Raw genomic sequence first — 17,380 nt, 5'->3', positions numbered from 1 at the left:
TTCTATTTTTAATTTTTTGAGGAACCTCCATACTGTTTCCACAGTGTCTGCACCAGTTGGCATTCCCAGTCTGGTTCTCTTTTTATAATATTCAGCCAGGAGTCTTAAACTCAGTCTTTGCTGTTGTCACAAAGTTCTGACTAAAACCCTCACCGGTACTGCAAAGGGGCCAGAGAACTAAATATTTTAGGGAAGACTCGTTATTTGCAGAAGGCAAACATTAAGTTTTGTACTGGAGGCTCATTACAGAAGTTTGTTTTAATGTTTCTGTCTTGTACCGTGAGCTACACTCATCATAAAACAGGCTCCTTGTTTGCTGACTGACTGACCAACGGAAGCGTTCATTCTCTCCTCCTTTATCCCTCCGGATCACACCAGGAACCACTGTTAGATTCTGGCCCGTGCTTTATTTTGATTCTCCTACTTCCCGTCTGCCTCCTTGATATGATTCATCTTCCTCCTCTCTCTTCCTAATCATGGGCATCCTGAGTTTCAGTTTCTTGACTTAGTTTGGCCTCCTGGATAGACTTCTATCCTGCATTGTGGCTTTGCGGGTGCCCAAGAACACCCTGATTCAGGAAACACAACAGCTGTGACTGCATTTTGGTGCAGAAATTTAATGGGCCATCTCCTCGCTCTGCCCACCTAACACCTTTCATTCCCTCGATCTTTTCCTCCAGGCATCACCATCCAGAGGCAACCTCGGATCCAAATTTCCACGGGAATCGGGACAATTTAAAAGCTCTGTCCCTGAACCAGGAGTACATACACCTAGGCTGTAGCCAGGAGAGCTGTACGCCACAGCCTGAGCATCTGTGCGTGATGAGCTAGAACCCAGCACCCAGGATGTGGAGGCAGGAGGCGGGAAAAGGGAGGAGAAGTGGAACAAAGCCCCCCAATCCCGTCGTGGGGCAGCGGGCCAAAGCAGGCGCCTTCCCCTGGCTTCCTCGGGGCTGGAAGTGGCAGGGCCTTTCCAGTCGGTGCTCCAGCAGCATTTTTGCCAACAGCCCAACAACAATTTCTAGCCACAGTTTTGAGGAAATGCCAAAGAAAAGCAAAAATAATTCGCCACGCTGTTCAAGTCTCCTCCTCCGGCTTACTTCATTAGAAAAATCAGTCAAGGCATTAATGGCCATCTCTGTTTCTAATGAGCTTTATTCTAATTAGACTCACGCGTTACTATTTCGGTTGGAAAAAGGTCTCGTTTGTAAAGAGCAGTAGGAGTGTGACAGCTTCTGCCGGTTTCTCTGACCAGACAGAGGCATAATCGCCACGATAACAGCAGCAGGGACAACAGTCACAGCATACTGAGCTTTTCATTTCCAAGAGAGAATAATTATTAACTGCACGGCTTTAAAACCCCCATGGACCCCTGGGGATAAAAATATATTATATGTTTATAAAAAAAAAAACAACCCAAAAAACCCATGGAGTGTTTATAATACCCGAATCCTCATTCTACGAACAAAAAGGAGGGTATTTTAGAAGCTTGAAGGCACGTGTTTCTCAAGCTTTATCTGACTTCGGCACTCAGAGGACTTCAATGATGTTCCTTCCCCGCCCCTAGGAGGTGAGCAGGAATGAGGATAAAGGTGGGAGGTTCGTATCTCTAGGCCATAGTGAACGGCCATCATAGGGCAGGAGTTGGCAACTTTCTCTGCGAAGGGCCAAACAGTAAGTATTTTAGGCTTTGGGTTCCATACGGTCTCTGTTGCAACTCAGTTCTGCTGTTGGAAACATGAAGGCAGCCATAGATTAAAGAAGAATGAGTGTGGCTGTGTTCCAATAAAACTTTATTAGTGGACCCTAAAACTGGAATTTCACGTAATTTTTCACATGTCAGAAAGTATACTCCGCTTTTTGCTTTTCCCAACTATTGAAACACGTAAAAATCATTCTTGTTTGGTGGGCTGGATTGGCTCATGGACTACAGTTTGCCCACCCCTGTTCCAGGGAACAGAATTACCATCAGTGGGTTTAGAGGCTAACATTGTCAAAGGTTTGGCCCTCTTCCTAGAAGCTTAAGCAACAGAGATAATTTCCATCTTGAGAGGCATTTCTCTCAAGATGGGGCCAGAGTTCTCTTCTAAAATGTCATTTTATAAAATTGTTCTTATTTTACAAATAAGAAAACCATCAATCAAAATCAAATTTTCCTATAATCTACCTAACAAGTTGGAGAGTTTCCAAAGTTTCATTTAAATTTGTCTGTATATCTGTCATTTTTATATAGTTTCAATGCTATGATAGATACTTTTTGTTTTTTTCACTTAATGTTATCTTATAAAATTTTTCCCTGTAGTAACCGATTCTTTCTAATGATAAACAGCTATAACATAAATTTCTGCGGAATTCTTTGTGCAAGATTTCCAGGCCGTTTGATGGACTTAATTCAAGGGATGTCTTAGTGTATTTTCAGGTGTAAGAGTTAAGATTTAAATACCATCCCTTGACCTCCAGGCCAGGTCAATCTACTTGGTAGGTTCAGCCTCATGGGGTCCCCTCTAGGGTTCACTTCCTCTAGGACATGAAGCCTCATGTGTCTCCTCTAGGATTCACTTCCTCTAGACATGAAGTTTCCTCTAGGGTTCACTTCCTCTAGACTTGAAGCCTCATGGGTCTCCTCTAGGATTCACTTCCTCTAGGACATGAAGCCTTGTGGGTTCCCTCTAGGATTCACTTCCTGTAGGACGTGAAGCCTCATGGCTTCTCTGGGGTTCACCTCCTTCAGGACAATGGCTTCAGCAAGTTTGGGATTTCAATCCATATGCCTCTTGACAAAGATGTGTCTTCCAGACAAACTCTTGAGAGCTCTTTGTTTGGAACTAATTGCTTATACCCTAGGGTGTATATTGAGCATGCTCAGAGATTTGGTGAGACTAAGTACCCACTTCCTTTCCTTACAGTTTTTAACTGAGAACAGTCAGGAGTCAGATGGTTATTAGCTCTCCTGCTGGGTTAGGGAACCCAGCAGGCCCTTTCTCATCACCACCCTCTGCCCCACCCTGAGGCCCTCTGGATGGTGACTGACCCAGCCAGTCATATATGAACAGAATGGAGGATGTTGGGTTTTTGCCCCTCTTACTGCTCATAAGCTAGCAGACTAGTGAGGAGAAAGCGTGAAACGTTGGTTCCTTTTCTTCCTCCTCACGGAGAGGAGTGACCTTGTCTGCTGGATCAGAGCTCACCGTCCCTTCCCTTTCTCTTTGCTTTCAGAGTAGAAAGCACATGCATCTGGCCAGGAACAGACCACAGCTCCTGGTGGGAGGTCCCTGCCTATAAAAGGCAGAGAACAGTGGATTAGCCAGATAGGAGGTGGAGAAGGCCCAGAGGACAATGACAGTGGGTGTCCTGGGCCCCAGGAGGGGGAGAACATGTCCATGTGGTTTCCCTCCTCATCCAGGACATGGCCAAGGTGGCCAAGCTGAAGCCTAAAAGAGAAGGAAAAGCAGCGTCTGTGGGACTTCGTTATGGATCCTGAGGGGCCGCCTGGCCTGATGAAACTAAACATTTCCTAGGAATGAGCATTCTGCAAGGATGACAACTGAGGGAGGTCCAGAGGACACATGGCAGGCTGGGTCAAGCAGAAGTGACCAGATTTGTGGGGACTCTTTAGCCTAATGGGAAGCTCTACTGAAATTAAGGATTGTCGCATATTTGGCCAACTGGCCAATGAGAGTAACAATTAACAGAAGTCAACGCCATCTCTGGTCATGACTATCAGAATCCTTGGGAATAACGATTTCACAGGAAGTCAAAAACACGGCTATTTCGGGTGACTTAGAGCGTTTCTCAGTGCCCGTGTATTAGAGCTTGTCGGCTGTCTTCCACCGAACCACACACGCTGGGATGTGGAGGAAAGTGGGAGCAGGACTCGTGACCACTACAGAATCTTTTCCCCACTAGACATTTTGTCATAAACAAGGTCCTCTTTTCAGAGACTTCAGTTAATCTTGAGAAATTGAGAAGATACAGAAAAATAAAAAGATCATAACAATCACTGTATTTCTATCACTTGGACACAAGAAGCAGGAATATTTTGTAACACTTAGCCCTGATGAAATCGCTGTCCCGTCCCCATTCCCCCTCCTCCATCCCCAGGTACAGCAATGGTCATGGGTTTAGTATGTGGCCTTTAAACTCATTTTTGATACTCGAATATTCAAATTTTTACTCTATCAAATAAACTATACTTGATGTGTATATAGATGTTTAAGTATATAGCAGATATAAACACACGCCATTTATAAATACATACAAATCTACCAGACTGATGTGTGCATACACACGTGTGTGTCAGTGCATGGTATACAGCTGGTACTTCATAAATACTGGCTGAACGTCCATCTCTAAACAACATATGGCATTTTTATGTTTTTAAAGTGGGATGGAATCATACAATTTTTTTTATCATTCTGCATATTCCTCTGTTCACTTAATGATGTGGTTTCAAATCTATACACTCCATTTACACACCCAATTCATTTCTTTTAACTGCTGTCTAACACTGCACTGTAGCATCCTATAGTTCCATCTACTCATTCCTCTAAAGGTAGACACTTAGGCTGCTTCCAGTGCCTTCATGGTTTTTTGTTTTGTTTTTGGGTTTTTTTTTTTTTCTTTCAAACACAGAATGCTTCAGTAAACTTTATTGTACAGATGTAAAAAAATTTCAAGGATACAGGGGCGCCTGGGTGGCTCAGTGGGTTAAGCCACTGCCTTCGGCTCAGGTCATGATCTTGGGGTCCTGGGATCGAGTCCCGCATCGGGCTCTCTGCTCAGCAGGGAGCCTGCTTCCCTCTCTGTCTCTCTCTGCCTGCCTCTCCATCGACTTGTGATCTCTGTCTGTCAAATAAATAAAATCTTTAAAAAAAAATTTTTTTTTCAAGGATACAGATCCAGAAGTTTCATCCCTGATTTTTATTGGTTTGTATTAATAGTACTTCTTTATATAATCTGGCTATAGATCCTTTCTACGTTTAAGTGTTGTAAATGTATTCCCAACTAGTTTACGAGAAACCCTTCACTTGGGAGTGATGAGGCTCATTAATATTGTCATTGATCCATGACAGTTACCTGGATCCCTGTGTCAGTTTTCAGTTTGTTAAAGAACCCAGAAGTGAGGCAGGATATGATTAAATATCTCTAAACCTCCAAAAACCAATTTTGGGAATATGAGTTTAAGGAATTTTGGTACTCCTCTTTTGAATCCATGTAGGAAAATGGGATTAAAAGAGGGTAGTCAAGAATTGTCTGCCCCAGGAATGCTTTTTCTAGGAATCAAACAGAGTCTGTCTCCACTCAACAGAACTTCAAAGAGAGGAATAAGTATCCATTAATAACAAGATTATCTCAGAATAAAACTTTCAAGACATGTGCAGAACAAAATATGCTTCGTAATTCCTTCCCAAATGATATAAATGGGCATGTGTCATTCTGTGCTACAGAGGATTCCCTTAGTGGGAATTTTCAAGAGTTGGGGGGCAATCGGATAAGATATTCTCTTAAGTTCCTCTCAACTTGAAACTTTGCTTCTGGATTAGAAGTTCCCCAAAGGCAAGAACCCAACTTTTAAATTACACACCACCTATGGCTCCTGGCCCATTTCTGGGTCTGGGAGAACACATCCCAGTTATGTTCATTAAATGAATCAAAAGAAGTCAGTTTTACTGTTTCAATGATTTTGGGGGAGAGATCCCTTTCCTAACTTTCTGTTGTTTTTGTTGTTGTCACAAGCATTTAGAGGCTGGTATTGCTATTTATAAAAGCATGTTTTAAAAAACCTAGAAGAGTTAAAAAAGAATGAACCCTCCAAACACGAAAAATCTATATAGGGATCTAGCTCTACCCAGGCTACTGACTCACCGACTCATTCTGTAATCACAGCTCAAAAGCTAGCACAAGGTTATTTAATGGCTCTAAAAATGGCCACATGACTCTAATTCCTGAACACGTTTATACCATACAGAAGTTAGGCAGGTCAGCGCACACTGGAAAGGTGTCCCCTTCTAATACTCTACCTCTAAGGAGACCTCTGTACCACAGGAAGGCACTTTTGCTCGTGCAAAATTCAAGCTATTAAATTCTGCATTTTCAGTTTCAGTTTTAGCCCCCTCAAGGCGCCCCCCCATCTCTACAAAAGGCTTGATGATAAGGATACAAACAACTTCAAGCCTGTCCAACAGACTAAACTCTCTGCTAGACAACCGTAACTTATCTCTAATTTCCCAGACAAGTTGGTATTATTATGCAAATTTTCAAGGAGGAGTGAGAGGATCAGAAAGGTCTAACCATCAGTCTGGGGCCACACAGCTACAACTGGAGGTTCTCAGGTCTGGCCCCTGGTCGGAAGCACAGGTTCTTTCTCTTCCTTGGTGCTGCCTCTTTCCGTGACCTCTCTCAAGGCAGGTCTTGGCTCTGCACCTGCTGTCCACCTCTGGCGCTGTTCTTGGAGAGCACCTATCCTGCTGAACCTCCTGCTGGAGGCGTCTGCCTGACCACGCTTCCTTCCTCTGTTTGTTTCTGCTGAGCCCCACGGTCTCATCTGTACCATTCCCTGATTCTAACGAGTTTGCTAAGCATGTCTTCTGTCCCAGGCCCTGTGCTAGGTTCTGGGGAAACAAAGACAGATAGGCCCAAAGACAAATCTTAGCTCAGAGGGCTAAGACGATACCCATGGCCGCCAAACAAAGAACGGACACACAGAGAAAGGAACAGCCCAGGAAGAAGACAGGAAGAACTGAATGGGAACAGGTCAAGGGAATGACGCACACCAGCGTCATTGTGTCTCTGCTCCGAGCGGTACCTTGGGTCGGCCTCCCTTGCCGAACTACTGCACCCACGGCAAAACGACACCATCCCCTGATTGTGCCCCACACTACTGTAGGCCAGGCTTCGTTCCTAAGCAGGGCAGGGTTCTCATCATTCCGGAATCTGAACTCTTCTCCGCTGCTGCTCCCTAAGAGCCCGTCCGGCAGAGAGTACCTCAAGGATTCTCTGAAAATCAAGCCCTCCAGAAAAAAGAAAGCGGGCAGAGGCTGAGTGTTTCATTTCTTTTGGGCTCGCTGCCTGCTTTATCTTCCTTAGCCGTGCCATCTATTACGATCAGCTACCTTAGGATCGCAGCCCAGTGGTTCCTACACCAACGTTAGCGTCACGACTCTTCAGGAGGGAGAAAAACAAACCAGGACTGAGTCACATCCTTACCCTTGTAATCACAGCTTTCATTTCGCTGATGAATAAGGAAAGTTACACACAGGAGAGAGAGAAGGCAAGGCAGGGGGATGGAGGGATAGGGGCCACAGGAAAGGGTCTGATTATGAGCAAAGGCAAGGCCATACTATGCTTAGTGTGGAACAAAAAATTGTTTAATGAAATGATATTGGCAAACCAGCCTACTTGCAAAATATACATGTGGGCAAGCCTCCCTCCACCAGGGCGGAGGGCTGAGAAGGGCCTTGGCTGTTGCTAAAAGTGAAAAGCAAGACGCGAGGTACACCCTGTGATTTCCTCTGCACACGCTGGCGGGCTGTGGAACATTCCTTAGGATTTGATACTACAGCCCTATGTTTCTCTTCCTAGCCGGCACCAAGGAGGCCTTCAAACACAGGCCCAGAGAGGAAAACCTATCATCAGCTCTATCCACTACACATCGTAGCTGATTCTATAGCAACTCTGAGGTTACACAGTCCCCTAGGGGGATAGTTTATATACAGAATGAAACACCACGATTTGTAAATTACATGCTAGTCACTCTCTTCACCAGGTGAAAAGCAAACACCTTCTGATCTCCGACACAGGGACTCAAGACATGGTTCAGACTGAGCTGATGTAATATTCAGAGGAAGAGCCCTTGAAATAAACTTCTAAATGCAGACGTGCTCGTTCTCACCAGCTAGGTCAGTTCTGGGGCCAAGGGGATCAGGAACGCAGGCATTTTCTAAGTGTGAATGATTTTTTTAAAAATAGATGTACAGGTCTATTGTACCTTTTAAATAGATTTTTAAAAAGTCCTATTGTACTTCTTAAATAAAAGTCCTATTGTACTTTTTAAATAGATGTATAGGTCTATTGATGAACAAACGTCCTTTAAAATCAGCTGATTTTAACTCCAGAGCTGCTCTTATACATTTCCTCAAAAGGTTATAATGAGTAATTCCAGTCAACAGTGGCAGAGTCTCATGGTCACCCAGGAATAAGCAAGATGACACAGTGGGTGTGCGGGCCGCTCGTGCTTGGAGGGTCAAGCGCTTTCAGCCACTTCTGAGGAGAAGGAAGGGCAGTAAGGAAAGAACGAGAACGGGTTTGTGTAGAGTTTCCTAGTCTTCAAAACCAGAGATCTATCTGGATCATTGCTAGTAAGGTTCACAGGTACAGACAGGTCCTGTCTCCGAGGGAAGCACACCAATGAAAGGCATCATGAAGAAATCCATAGGTTCTAGGCCTGGGGCCCAGGGAGAGGTTCCAGGGAAATGATCCAAGCCTGACATTTTACTTAAGAAATTTGTGTACAGGATATGTGCATTTTTATAGGGAGAGTCTCTATCACTCTGGTAAGATTCCAAAAAGATGCTCACAGCCTAATAAAGCTTACAAAGTTTTACTTGCGAAAAACTAATCAGATGCAAACGGTGCTGTACTGAGACGTTCTTTATTTAATATGAAGAGTTGTCCTGGGACGCCTGGGTGGCCCAGTCTGTTAAGCTTTGGCCTTTGGGCTCAGGTCATGTCCTGGGATCAAACCCCACACTGGGCTCAAAGCACCTCTGCCCCGCCCCCCACTTGTTCTCCCTCTTTCTTTCAAATAAATAAAATCTTAAAAAAAAAAGAAAAAAAAGAGTTGTCTTTGAGAGGGCAAAATGCTCCTTGGTCATCAGCTGTTCTTACAACCTTGTAGAGCAAAACTTACATCCTTGTTTTTGCCTGGAGAAGGTCCTATTGTTGTAGACACTTAAAAATGTATTTACCTTTCTGACTTCTAACCTGTAAACTCAAATGTACAGAAGAAAGCATATCTTAAAATGTGATGTCATCTGGGCGCCTGGGTGGCTCAGTGGGTTAAGCCCCTGCCTTCGGCTCAGGTCATGATCTCAGGTTCCTGGGATCGAGTCCCGCCTTGGGCTCTCTGCTCTGCAGGGAGCCTGCTTCCCACCTTCTCTCTCTCTGCCTACTTGTGATCTCTGTCAAATAAATAAATAAAATCTTAAAAAGAAAGATGTGATGTGATCTGTCTTTGGTACTATATTCAGATTCTCCCCCATGGGTCTGACTTTTAATAATCTAGATATCATCTTCTCTAAATATGAATGAGTAGAATTTAAAAATTCGAAATGAGTAGAATTTAAAATTTATGAAAGCGTAGAATTTAAAGTCATTATCTTGCTCTGAAGTAAACCATCATTTTCTTCCGTTGCAAAATTAGGTGGATGTCGCCACTTCCCGTAAGGTTTGGGAGTCTGTGAACTGGCAGGAGAAATAACTACAGATTCCAATTGAATATCCGAGTAAAACATAATGAAGGAAAAGTAAATGGGTGCTCCTTTTGTGTCATAGGATTTTTACTCTCCACAAAGGAAATGAAGAAGTAAATCAAAGAGAGGTTATCAAGCTCTTTGGAACTCTCACTGCTCTCCTGACCAAAGCTCTCCCAGACGTAGCTCGGGATCCTGGCCTTCTAGCTGCCAGGGCAGTGGAAATGGTACAAAGTGTCCAGGAAGCTGACCCAGCTCCCTGGTTAAGGGACCTCAAGTTCCACCACCTGACCCAACAAACACTTGTGTCCGGTAAAGGAAGGCCTGGCTCCCAGTGATGGCAGGAGGACAGGGGGTCATGAGGAGAAGGGCTAATGGGTGAAGGGCTCCAATCAGTAAAATGATTATATTGTGAAAGGAATTCACTTTCTAAAATTGAGCTCCTTAAGGCCAGGGACTGTTACCTACATATTTGTATCCCAAATTTCCTATTTTCCATCCTGAGTAACTATCTGGTACTCACTAAGTGGTAAGTAAGTTTTTTTAAAGGCATTTTTGCTACTCGCTTTTCTTTGACATCATTAACATCTTAGAAAACGTTGGTCCAGCTGAAGGTGTGAACTAGAGCAGTCCAACTTAATTTCCACTAAATACGAGACCCTCTAACAGTCCTAGTTTCTTTACACTAACAGTACTTTTACTTCTCTCTTGAGAGAGACACAGTAGAGATTTCTTTTGGTGTTGAGAGTTGAAGGGCAAATTGAAGCCATGTTCTACAGACATTCAATAAATACAAAGGAAGATCAAGGAAGGGCAGGTTTCAATCTGCACAGATAGTCAATTTTGTTTCTCATCAACTGAAGGAAGAAAAAAAATCTCTGGACATTTCTGAGAGATATTAAATCTCAAAACTCAAGTCCTCTTAGAATGACTCCAATTTTCAGCACGAAGTTCTGAGGTGTTTTCATTTTTTAAAGATTTACTTAAGAGGGAGAGACAGAGAGAACACATGAGCGCCTAGTGGGAAGGGGCAGAGTGAGAGAGAGTCTGAAGCAGACCCTGTACTCAGGGTAGAGCCCAAAGTGGGGCTCAGTCTCATGGCCCTGAGATCATGACCTGAGCCAAAACCAAGAGTTGGACACTTAACTGACTGTGCCAGCCAGGTGCCCCGTCTTTTGTTTATTATTAATTAATTAATTAATTTGATGGGCAGAGATCACAAGTAGCAGAGAGGCAGGCAGAGAGAGAGAGAGAGAGAGAGAGAGAGAGAGAGAGAGGAGGAAGCAGGCTCCTCACTGAGCAAAGGGCCTGATGCAGGGCTTGATCCTAGGACTCTGGGATCATGACCCGAGCCAAAGGCAGAGGCTTAACCCATTGAGCCACCCAGGTGCCCCTGTCTTTTGTTTTTTAAAATCAACTCTATAAAACCTGAAAAACAGATGTGAGTTTGCATTTATGGTTGCCCTCAGGCTAGCTTGGACCAAAGAAATATTTAGCAATGATGGAAAGTCAGGAAAATAATTTATAAGAACTCAATTTCCAATTTTGGTTATATAAAATATGTAAAGATTATATTAAGTCAAATGTGTAGATTAAGAAGGAATACTTTAATCTTGGCGGCTCAATGGTTAAATAACACACAGAACAGCACGCTCATAATATTCAGAGAGATGAACTTTAGATAAGAGGGAAGAAACAGGAAAGCCTGGTTCAGACCGGATAGAAAATTCCCCTAGAAATCTGTAACTGGGAGCATGTCACAGATTACATAACAGCTCTTCTTTGAACATAAATGTATTCCATAGTGAGAATACTGTTTATGTTGAATCTACAAATGCTCCTTTGTCTAGGGAAGGTTCCATCCAACAAATGAACAAGTTATAAACTTTGCTTTTGTTGTGTTAGACACATCATACTCTACACCCTGGACGCAAAAGGAAAAACGGAAATCAGATTTCAGATGGGAACAATGAATTCCAGTTTTGAGTAAAAGCGGGTAGAATTTCAATTATGGAAACAGACCAGGATGGGATTAGATAATCTTAAATGCCTTGTCAGGGTCTGTAACTTTTGTTTAAAAAGATAACTTACCATTCAGGTTTCAGTTTTTAGAGACTAACTTGAACTACTAAGAAGATCCTCTTATTGCCACAGAGCTAGTGGAGGAAAAAAAGTCCAAACAAACCGAGAAAGAAAAGGTCTTCACCATTACACCGGGAACAAAATATTCTTTTTTTTTTTTTTTTAACCTCTCTTAATAAAACAAATGTTATTGGCAAGTTGAACAGTTTTGGAACCAATACATGAAATTTGGTAATTATTCCTAGATGAAGTTTTCAATCTAAAAAGTCATTTGTAAGCTGGGATTTCACTAAAAATTAAAAAGAAAAAAGGGGTACCTGGGTGGCTCAGTGGGTTAAGCATCCGACTCTTGATTTTGGCTCAGGTCATGATCTCAGGGTCGTGAGATGGAGCCCTGGTTGGGCTCTGCACTGGGTGTGGAGCCTGCTTAATATTCTCTCTCTCTCTATCCCTCTGCCCTTCCACTCCCCCTCTCTCCTTCTCTAAAAATAGAATAAAATAAATTACATGCAAAGGAGTATTTACACATAGCCAAGTAATGCTGTAGGTTAAAGTTCCATTCTAATCCATCTTCCATCTCTACCTTTCATACGGGCAGCATGTGCTGGTCCTGTAATGGTGCATGGGAAGATTACACAACTTTTCTTTATGGAGGTCCACTTCAGAATGGGGTCTGCTGCTAAAATACTCAAGAATTTAAACCCTTTATTATTTTCCATTGACGGATACATATCATAACCTAGGAATTCATGAAGGAATGCTCAGATAAAAGGGCCACAAATAAATAAAATTAAAATAAATAAATAAATAAAATAAAAATAAATAAAATTAATAAAAATAAATAAAAATAAATAAAAAATAAATAAAAATTAAAGTGGAAAAAACTCCAAAGGCAAAACTGGCCCGCGATGCCTTCGTCACGGTTGTATTATGTTCTGAATTTAGGATTTTACTCTTCTTCAGAACAAGGTTTTCAAATGGAATTACTCCGATTTATAACGGTCGTATTTAAAGTTCACCCCCTGCAGTGATGAATTTGAACTCCACAAGTATGGAAGTAAGCCTTTAATTCTTACCATATTCCCTACTTCATTTAGCTGATTAGCATATGGTACTCTGAGATCCTAAGTATGGGTTCAATTTCCACACAGATCTTCCTGTCCCTGTAAACCACCCCCACTCCGGGAGAAGCGGCTCAGCAGACTCTGCTTTGGGGCCAGGCAGATGTGGGCTGGAATTCCAACTTGACCACGATCAGCCTTGCAAACCTCGGTAAGTTATTCAGATATTCTGAGCCTTAGTTTCCTTGGCTGTACAAGCAGATAATACGTGTCTCAGAGCCATTTCCCCGTGGCAGGCACTGACGGCAACACAGATGCTATGTCTGTAGAGAAGAGTGAGTGGTGTGAGGCCCCGAGCGGACACTCCAGAGGCGTCGGCAGGCACTGATGACCTCCTTGCTCATGGTCTCAGGTGAGAGCAGGGTACCAGCTGCAGACAATGTGCGGTGATAGCGATGTTCTGTCTCTGGGCAAAGGCTCTGACTAGTCTCTCTTTGGCCCTACACCTGTTCATTAGTGATCAACAAGCCTGGGATCTTGGATGCTCTAGCAGAGATCAAACATTCTCAGAGTCACATTTTTTTTTTTTTTTTTGGTGTGAGGGGAGACTTTTGTTTTAGCTCTCTACCCATCCCCTTACAAGAACAGCTTTGTGACACAGGAATCAGAACATTATTACCTGAACTCAGGAGGCAGTAGCACATGTCCCTTGAAACAAGTGGTTCATTTATTTTACTTCTTACCTTTTCAATTTTCTCATCCAGCATTCTGAAGAATTCTTGTTGGCTTTCAGAGATGTGCATGCTAAAAAAAACAAAGAGTAGTTCAGTGCATGTTTCAATGTTGTCTCCAACCAGCTCCCTCCAGTGAAAAACGCCGAGTCCCCAAACTTTGAAGCAGATATTTACTTATTGCTGACTTTTCTACTGAAACAGTCCAAGTCCTATTGAGGATAAATGCCATTGCAGTAATTCCTATAAATGCGTTTCATTAGAGTCTATCAGTTCCTACGATTTAAGGTATACAATCTCCTTTCACCGTACACATATTATTAATAGTGATGCTACTGGGAGCTGTGTGGCAATTTTTTTCTTCAGATACACATTTGTGATTTAAAAAAAAAAAAAAGCACAGCCAAGCATTATGGCATATTTCAAGCCTGTGTATAACTGTGAAAAGCAAATATATCCAAGTTATTATGTGGAAATGTGTATTTTACAGGGATGTCGTCATCAGCACGGTCCGCAGCTGCCCGTCTAGCTATGGGCTGGCAGCAAACAGGCAAAGGACTTGACATTGCCCCTGAACCCTTTGTGCAGTGGTGACAGCCAATGCAGCTCTTTGGAAGTGAAATCCCATTGCACTGTGGGAGCGAGTCAGGAAGCCTATCTGAGGAGCACTTGCCCTGTGTGTTTGCTCATCTAATGCTATTTAACTGTACACCCAGTGACACTGACGTGGGTGCTGGGCACCAAACAAAAGAAGGTAAAGGAGAGCAGAGAAGAATCACAGATGGGAAGGGCATGGGAGGAAAGGGCCCTGGTGGCAACATAGACTTGATGATAGTGATTTCCATGCAACAAACAAGGAGTGGTCCAAGGAGGTTCAGGACACTGGGCTAAGAGACACATCGCATAGTGCTTCTTCCTAGTGCTCAGTTGCTGCAGTGGCTGGGCATGGAAGCAGGGGAGGCTCTGGAATAGCTTCTTCCCTACAAGTCTACATGTGGGCAGCCCACCTGCTAGCCCTTAGCATTCTGTCTCAGCCTTTAGGGGCTGCAGAGAATGCCCAAGGGACCCCAAACCCTTGGGGCTCGAGCGTTTTCCCCTGCGTGGAAAACCAAGATTTAATACTGGGAGCCCATGAACATCAGCTCAGATATAAAAGGGAAATGATAAACTATCTGATACCAGCAATCAGCTTTCACACACATCATATAATTTTTCCTGTCCTTTATATGATAATTCAAGTGAGGTAAAGGTCCTGTTTCAGAAACACTCCCTCCCTGGTTGCAGGTTAGAAGGGGGCCAGAAACTGTGATGATGAGAATATATTAAAACAGTCTCTTCTCCTCTCTGGCTGGGCGGAAAATCCACTTTTGCATACCGGAGTTTTTCCAGATTCCCCATGGTTTTACTCCTTTAAGTGCCAAAACATTTATTATTCAAGCCACTTTGGATGCAAATCTTCTAACTTTAATAGAGGATCTATCACAAACCTTATTTAACTTTCACTTAATGACTAGTGGCCACTCCCATGATCTTTAATCACAATCCCCTCTGTAATACTGGGACCTCCCCCACCCTGAAGCCTCTGAGATGGGGAGAGCCGGCTCTCCTTCAGCAAAGTGGCCTTAAACTGAGGGTTTTGTGCTCTGCCTGCTTTGAACCTTCCCCTTTTCTTCTTGTCAGAGAAGGTATTGGTTCTCTTTCCGTTTCCTTCCCAGCTGCTGCTTCTCCATGCTTAGCCCATCCAGGTCTGTTAGAGTTGTGTCTAAAGTCAGTGTAAACAGGCTCTGAGGGAGAGCTTGTGTCGGGGGGGTTGTGAGTGTGGAACAGGCGTATCCTGGCAGTCACCACGGCTGCTCAGACACGTCCTGGGCATCCCCCCACCCCGCCCCCCATTCCTGGTCAAACTCTCTGCCAATGAGGATTCTGGACAGCTCTGGGTCCCAGAGAGAAAAGGCATGAAGACAGACAGACACAGATAGACCCTAATATCGATATTCACACAGACACACATGCACGCACACACACATATCTTAGTATAGACGAACCATATATCTATTAGTTTTCCTAGGAAATTCCAAGAGACCTCCTAAAAATGGCATGTTTAGGATTTGACGTTCACCGTGGTAACTCTCAGGGTAGAGTTTTTAACATATATTGCCTTGCAAATAACAGAAGGGCAATACATATTTAATCAGGTGGCCAAGTGTCCCTATTTTATTTAGTGATTCACGACTCCGCCCAGAGGCAGTTCAGTATGTTGGGACGGGTGAGGTGCAGGCCTCAGATCCTCATCTCTAAGACCATCAGGCTGGTCTCTGAGGTCCAGGCCGGCACTGATATTCTGGGATTATTACTAACTTCCATTAACTCCTTAATTGAACGATCACAACAAGAAAACAGGGATGTTTGGTTAGTACTCATACATATGCATACCAGACTAACAAAATGATTAGTCTTAAGTAAAAGCGATTCTGCAAATGTGTCTGCCATCCCTGGGATGAGGAATGCAGAGCTCAGGGGCACTTGGCTGGCTCAGTCAGGGGAGTATCCGACTCTTGATCTTGGGGTTGTGAGTTCGAGCCCCACGTTGAGTATAGAGATTACATAAATAACTAAAATTAATTAATTAAAAAAAAAAAGAATGCAGAGCTCTGGGGTCCGTATCAGGAGACTGACACCAAAGGTAATGGTGAAGACCTTAAGATGCATATACAGTGAGCTAGCGCAAACATCTCAGTGCTTCCAGTTTTGTGTAGTTTAACTACATACTTTCTAACCATTTTTTTAAAACCATTCCTTGATTAAAGCAAACTGAACAAAAGCCATGTAACCCAGAATTCGTTAGACAAGACAGCGTATCTGCGATCCCGCCTGAATCCTGAACCAAACAGCACCCTCACTCCAGGGGCAGAGGGTCCTACGGCTGGGAAGCCCACTCAACCACGTTCTTTCTCATGTGTGCCCTCTGAGAAACAATTCTAACCAAACCGAGGCAAATGGCTTTCAGTCGGTGCATCTCCACCATCACACCACACAACACAGACATGCTGCCTGCTTTGGCTTTGGGTAAGAGCATCAGAACGTCCCTGCCCGCCTCTGTCTCATTTCAAAACCTACCAAGTCGTGTCTTCCGCCAGACGGATTCACGATCTTGCCACAGACAGCATGTGGACTGTGTTAGCCGGAAAAGACTAATGGAAAGTTGACTTATTTATTATCAAATCCTGATGCACCAAATGAGCTCTTTCCGATAAGCTCCAGCATCCCCGGAAGTGTGGCAGATGGCACAAAGGCCCACATGAGGCCCTTGCCGCCCGCACGCCATCTTCAGGATGGCAAAACCCGCAAACATCTGCTCCTCCCTCTCTGTCTTCTGTGGATTTGTTTCACAGACAAGCCCTGAAGTCCCTTCAACAGGGACAGAGGCAGCACTGTTACTCTGCGGGGGGGGTGGGAGGGGTGGGTAAATAAATTACCCCACCTGCACGGACTCCTGCCTAGGATGTTCTCTTCTTATGTAGAAGCTCTATCAACACAATGTCATTAATATTAGTTTTTACCTTCAAGAGTCCCAACTGCGTTGTGAGAAGCAGTCCATAGGTAACAACTCCATCCTGAAACCCCTTCTGATGCACACTTTGGTGACTGTACGTGGTGAGGGAGGAAAAAGGCCCACTGGCCTTTCTACCTTTCCTCAAGATAACAGAAACGGATAACTAAATTGTTTACGATTCAGTTTATAAAGTATGACTATTTGATGCTAAGATTAATTATATCTAAAAATCTTTTACAAAAGCCTGTATGTCGGTACTTGATTTAACTGATAAGACTTAACAGTCTCAGTAATTCCTATTTCTCTCTAATGAATTCAGCCGGGGAAATCACAATGCTCCCTCCTCCCCCAGCACTTCCTGTGTCCCCAGTTGGTGCTGGAAGAGCTCTTGTGAGTTAACCCTGAATCATCCAAAGGCTCTTCCCGCTGTGATTCCTTAGCTTTGTGAGACGGGGGAGACAGTCATATGGAATCTTTTTTTTA

General features: G+C 43.6%; 1 protein-coding gene across 1 annotated transcript in view; it reads right to left on the bottom strand.

Moving 5' to 3' along the window:
- The window catches only part of LOC111150732 (chromosome unknown C1orf21 homolog), a 230,330-nt gene that overhangs the window by 8,271 nt on the left and 204,679 nt on the right, over positions 1-17,380 (bottom strand). Inside the window, exon 6 of the mRNA XM_022508299.1 lies at positions 13,357-13,417. Coding sequence (XP_022364007.1) covers positions 13,357-13,417 — 61 coding nt within the window. The remainder of the gene's footprint in view (positions 1-13,356; positions 13,418-17,380) is intronic.

The sequence above is a fragment of the Enhydra lutris genome, unplaced genomic scaffold (genome assembly GCF_002288905.1).
Source record: "Enhydra lutris kenyoni isolate GAN:26980312 unplaced genomic scaffold, ASM228890v2 scaffoldscaffold24, whole genome shotgun sequence".
NCBI classification, from domain to species: domain Eukaryota; kingdom Metazoa; phylum Chordata; class Mammalia; order Carnivora; family Mustelidae; genus Enhydra; species Enhydra lutris.
This window is presented reverse-complemented; position numbering and strand designations above follow the sequence as displayed.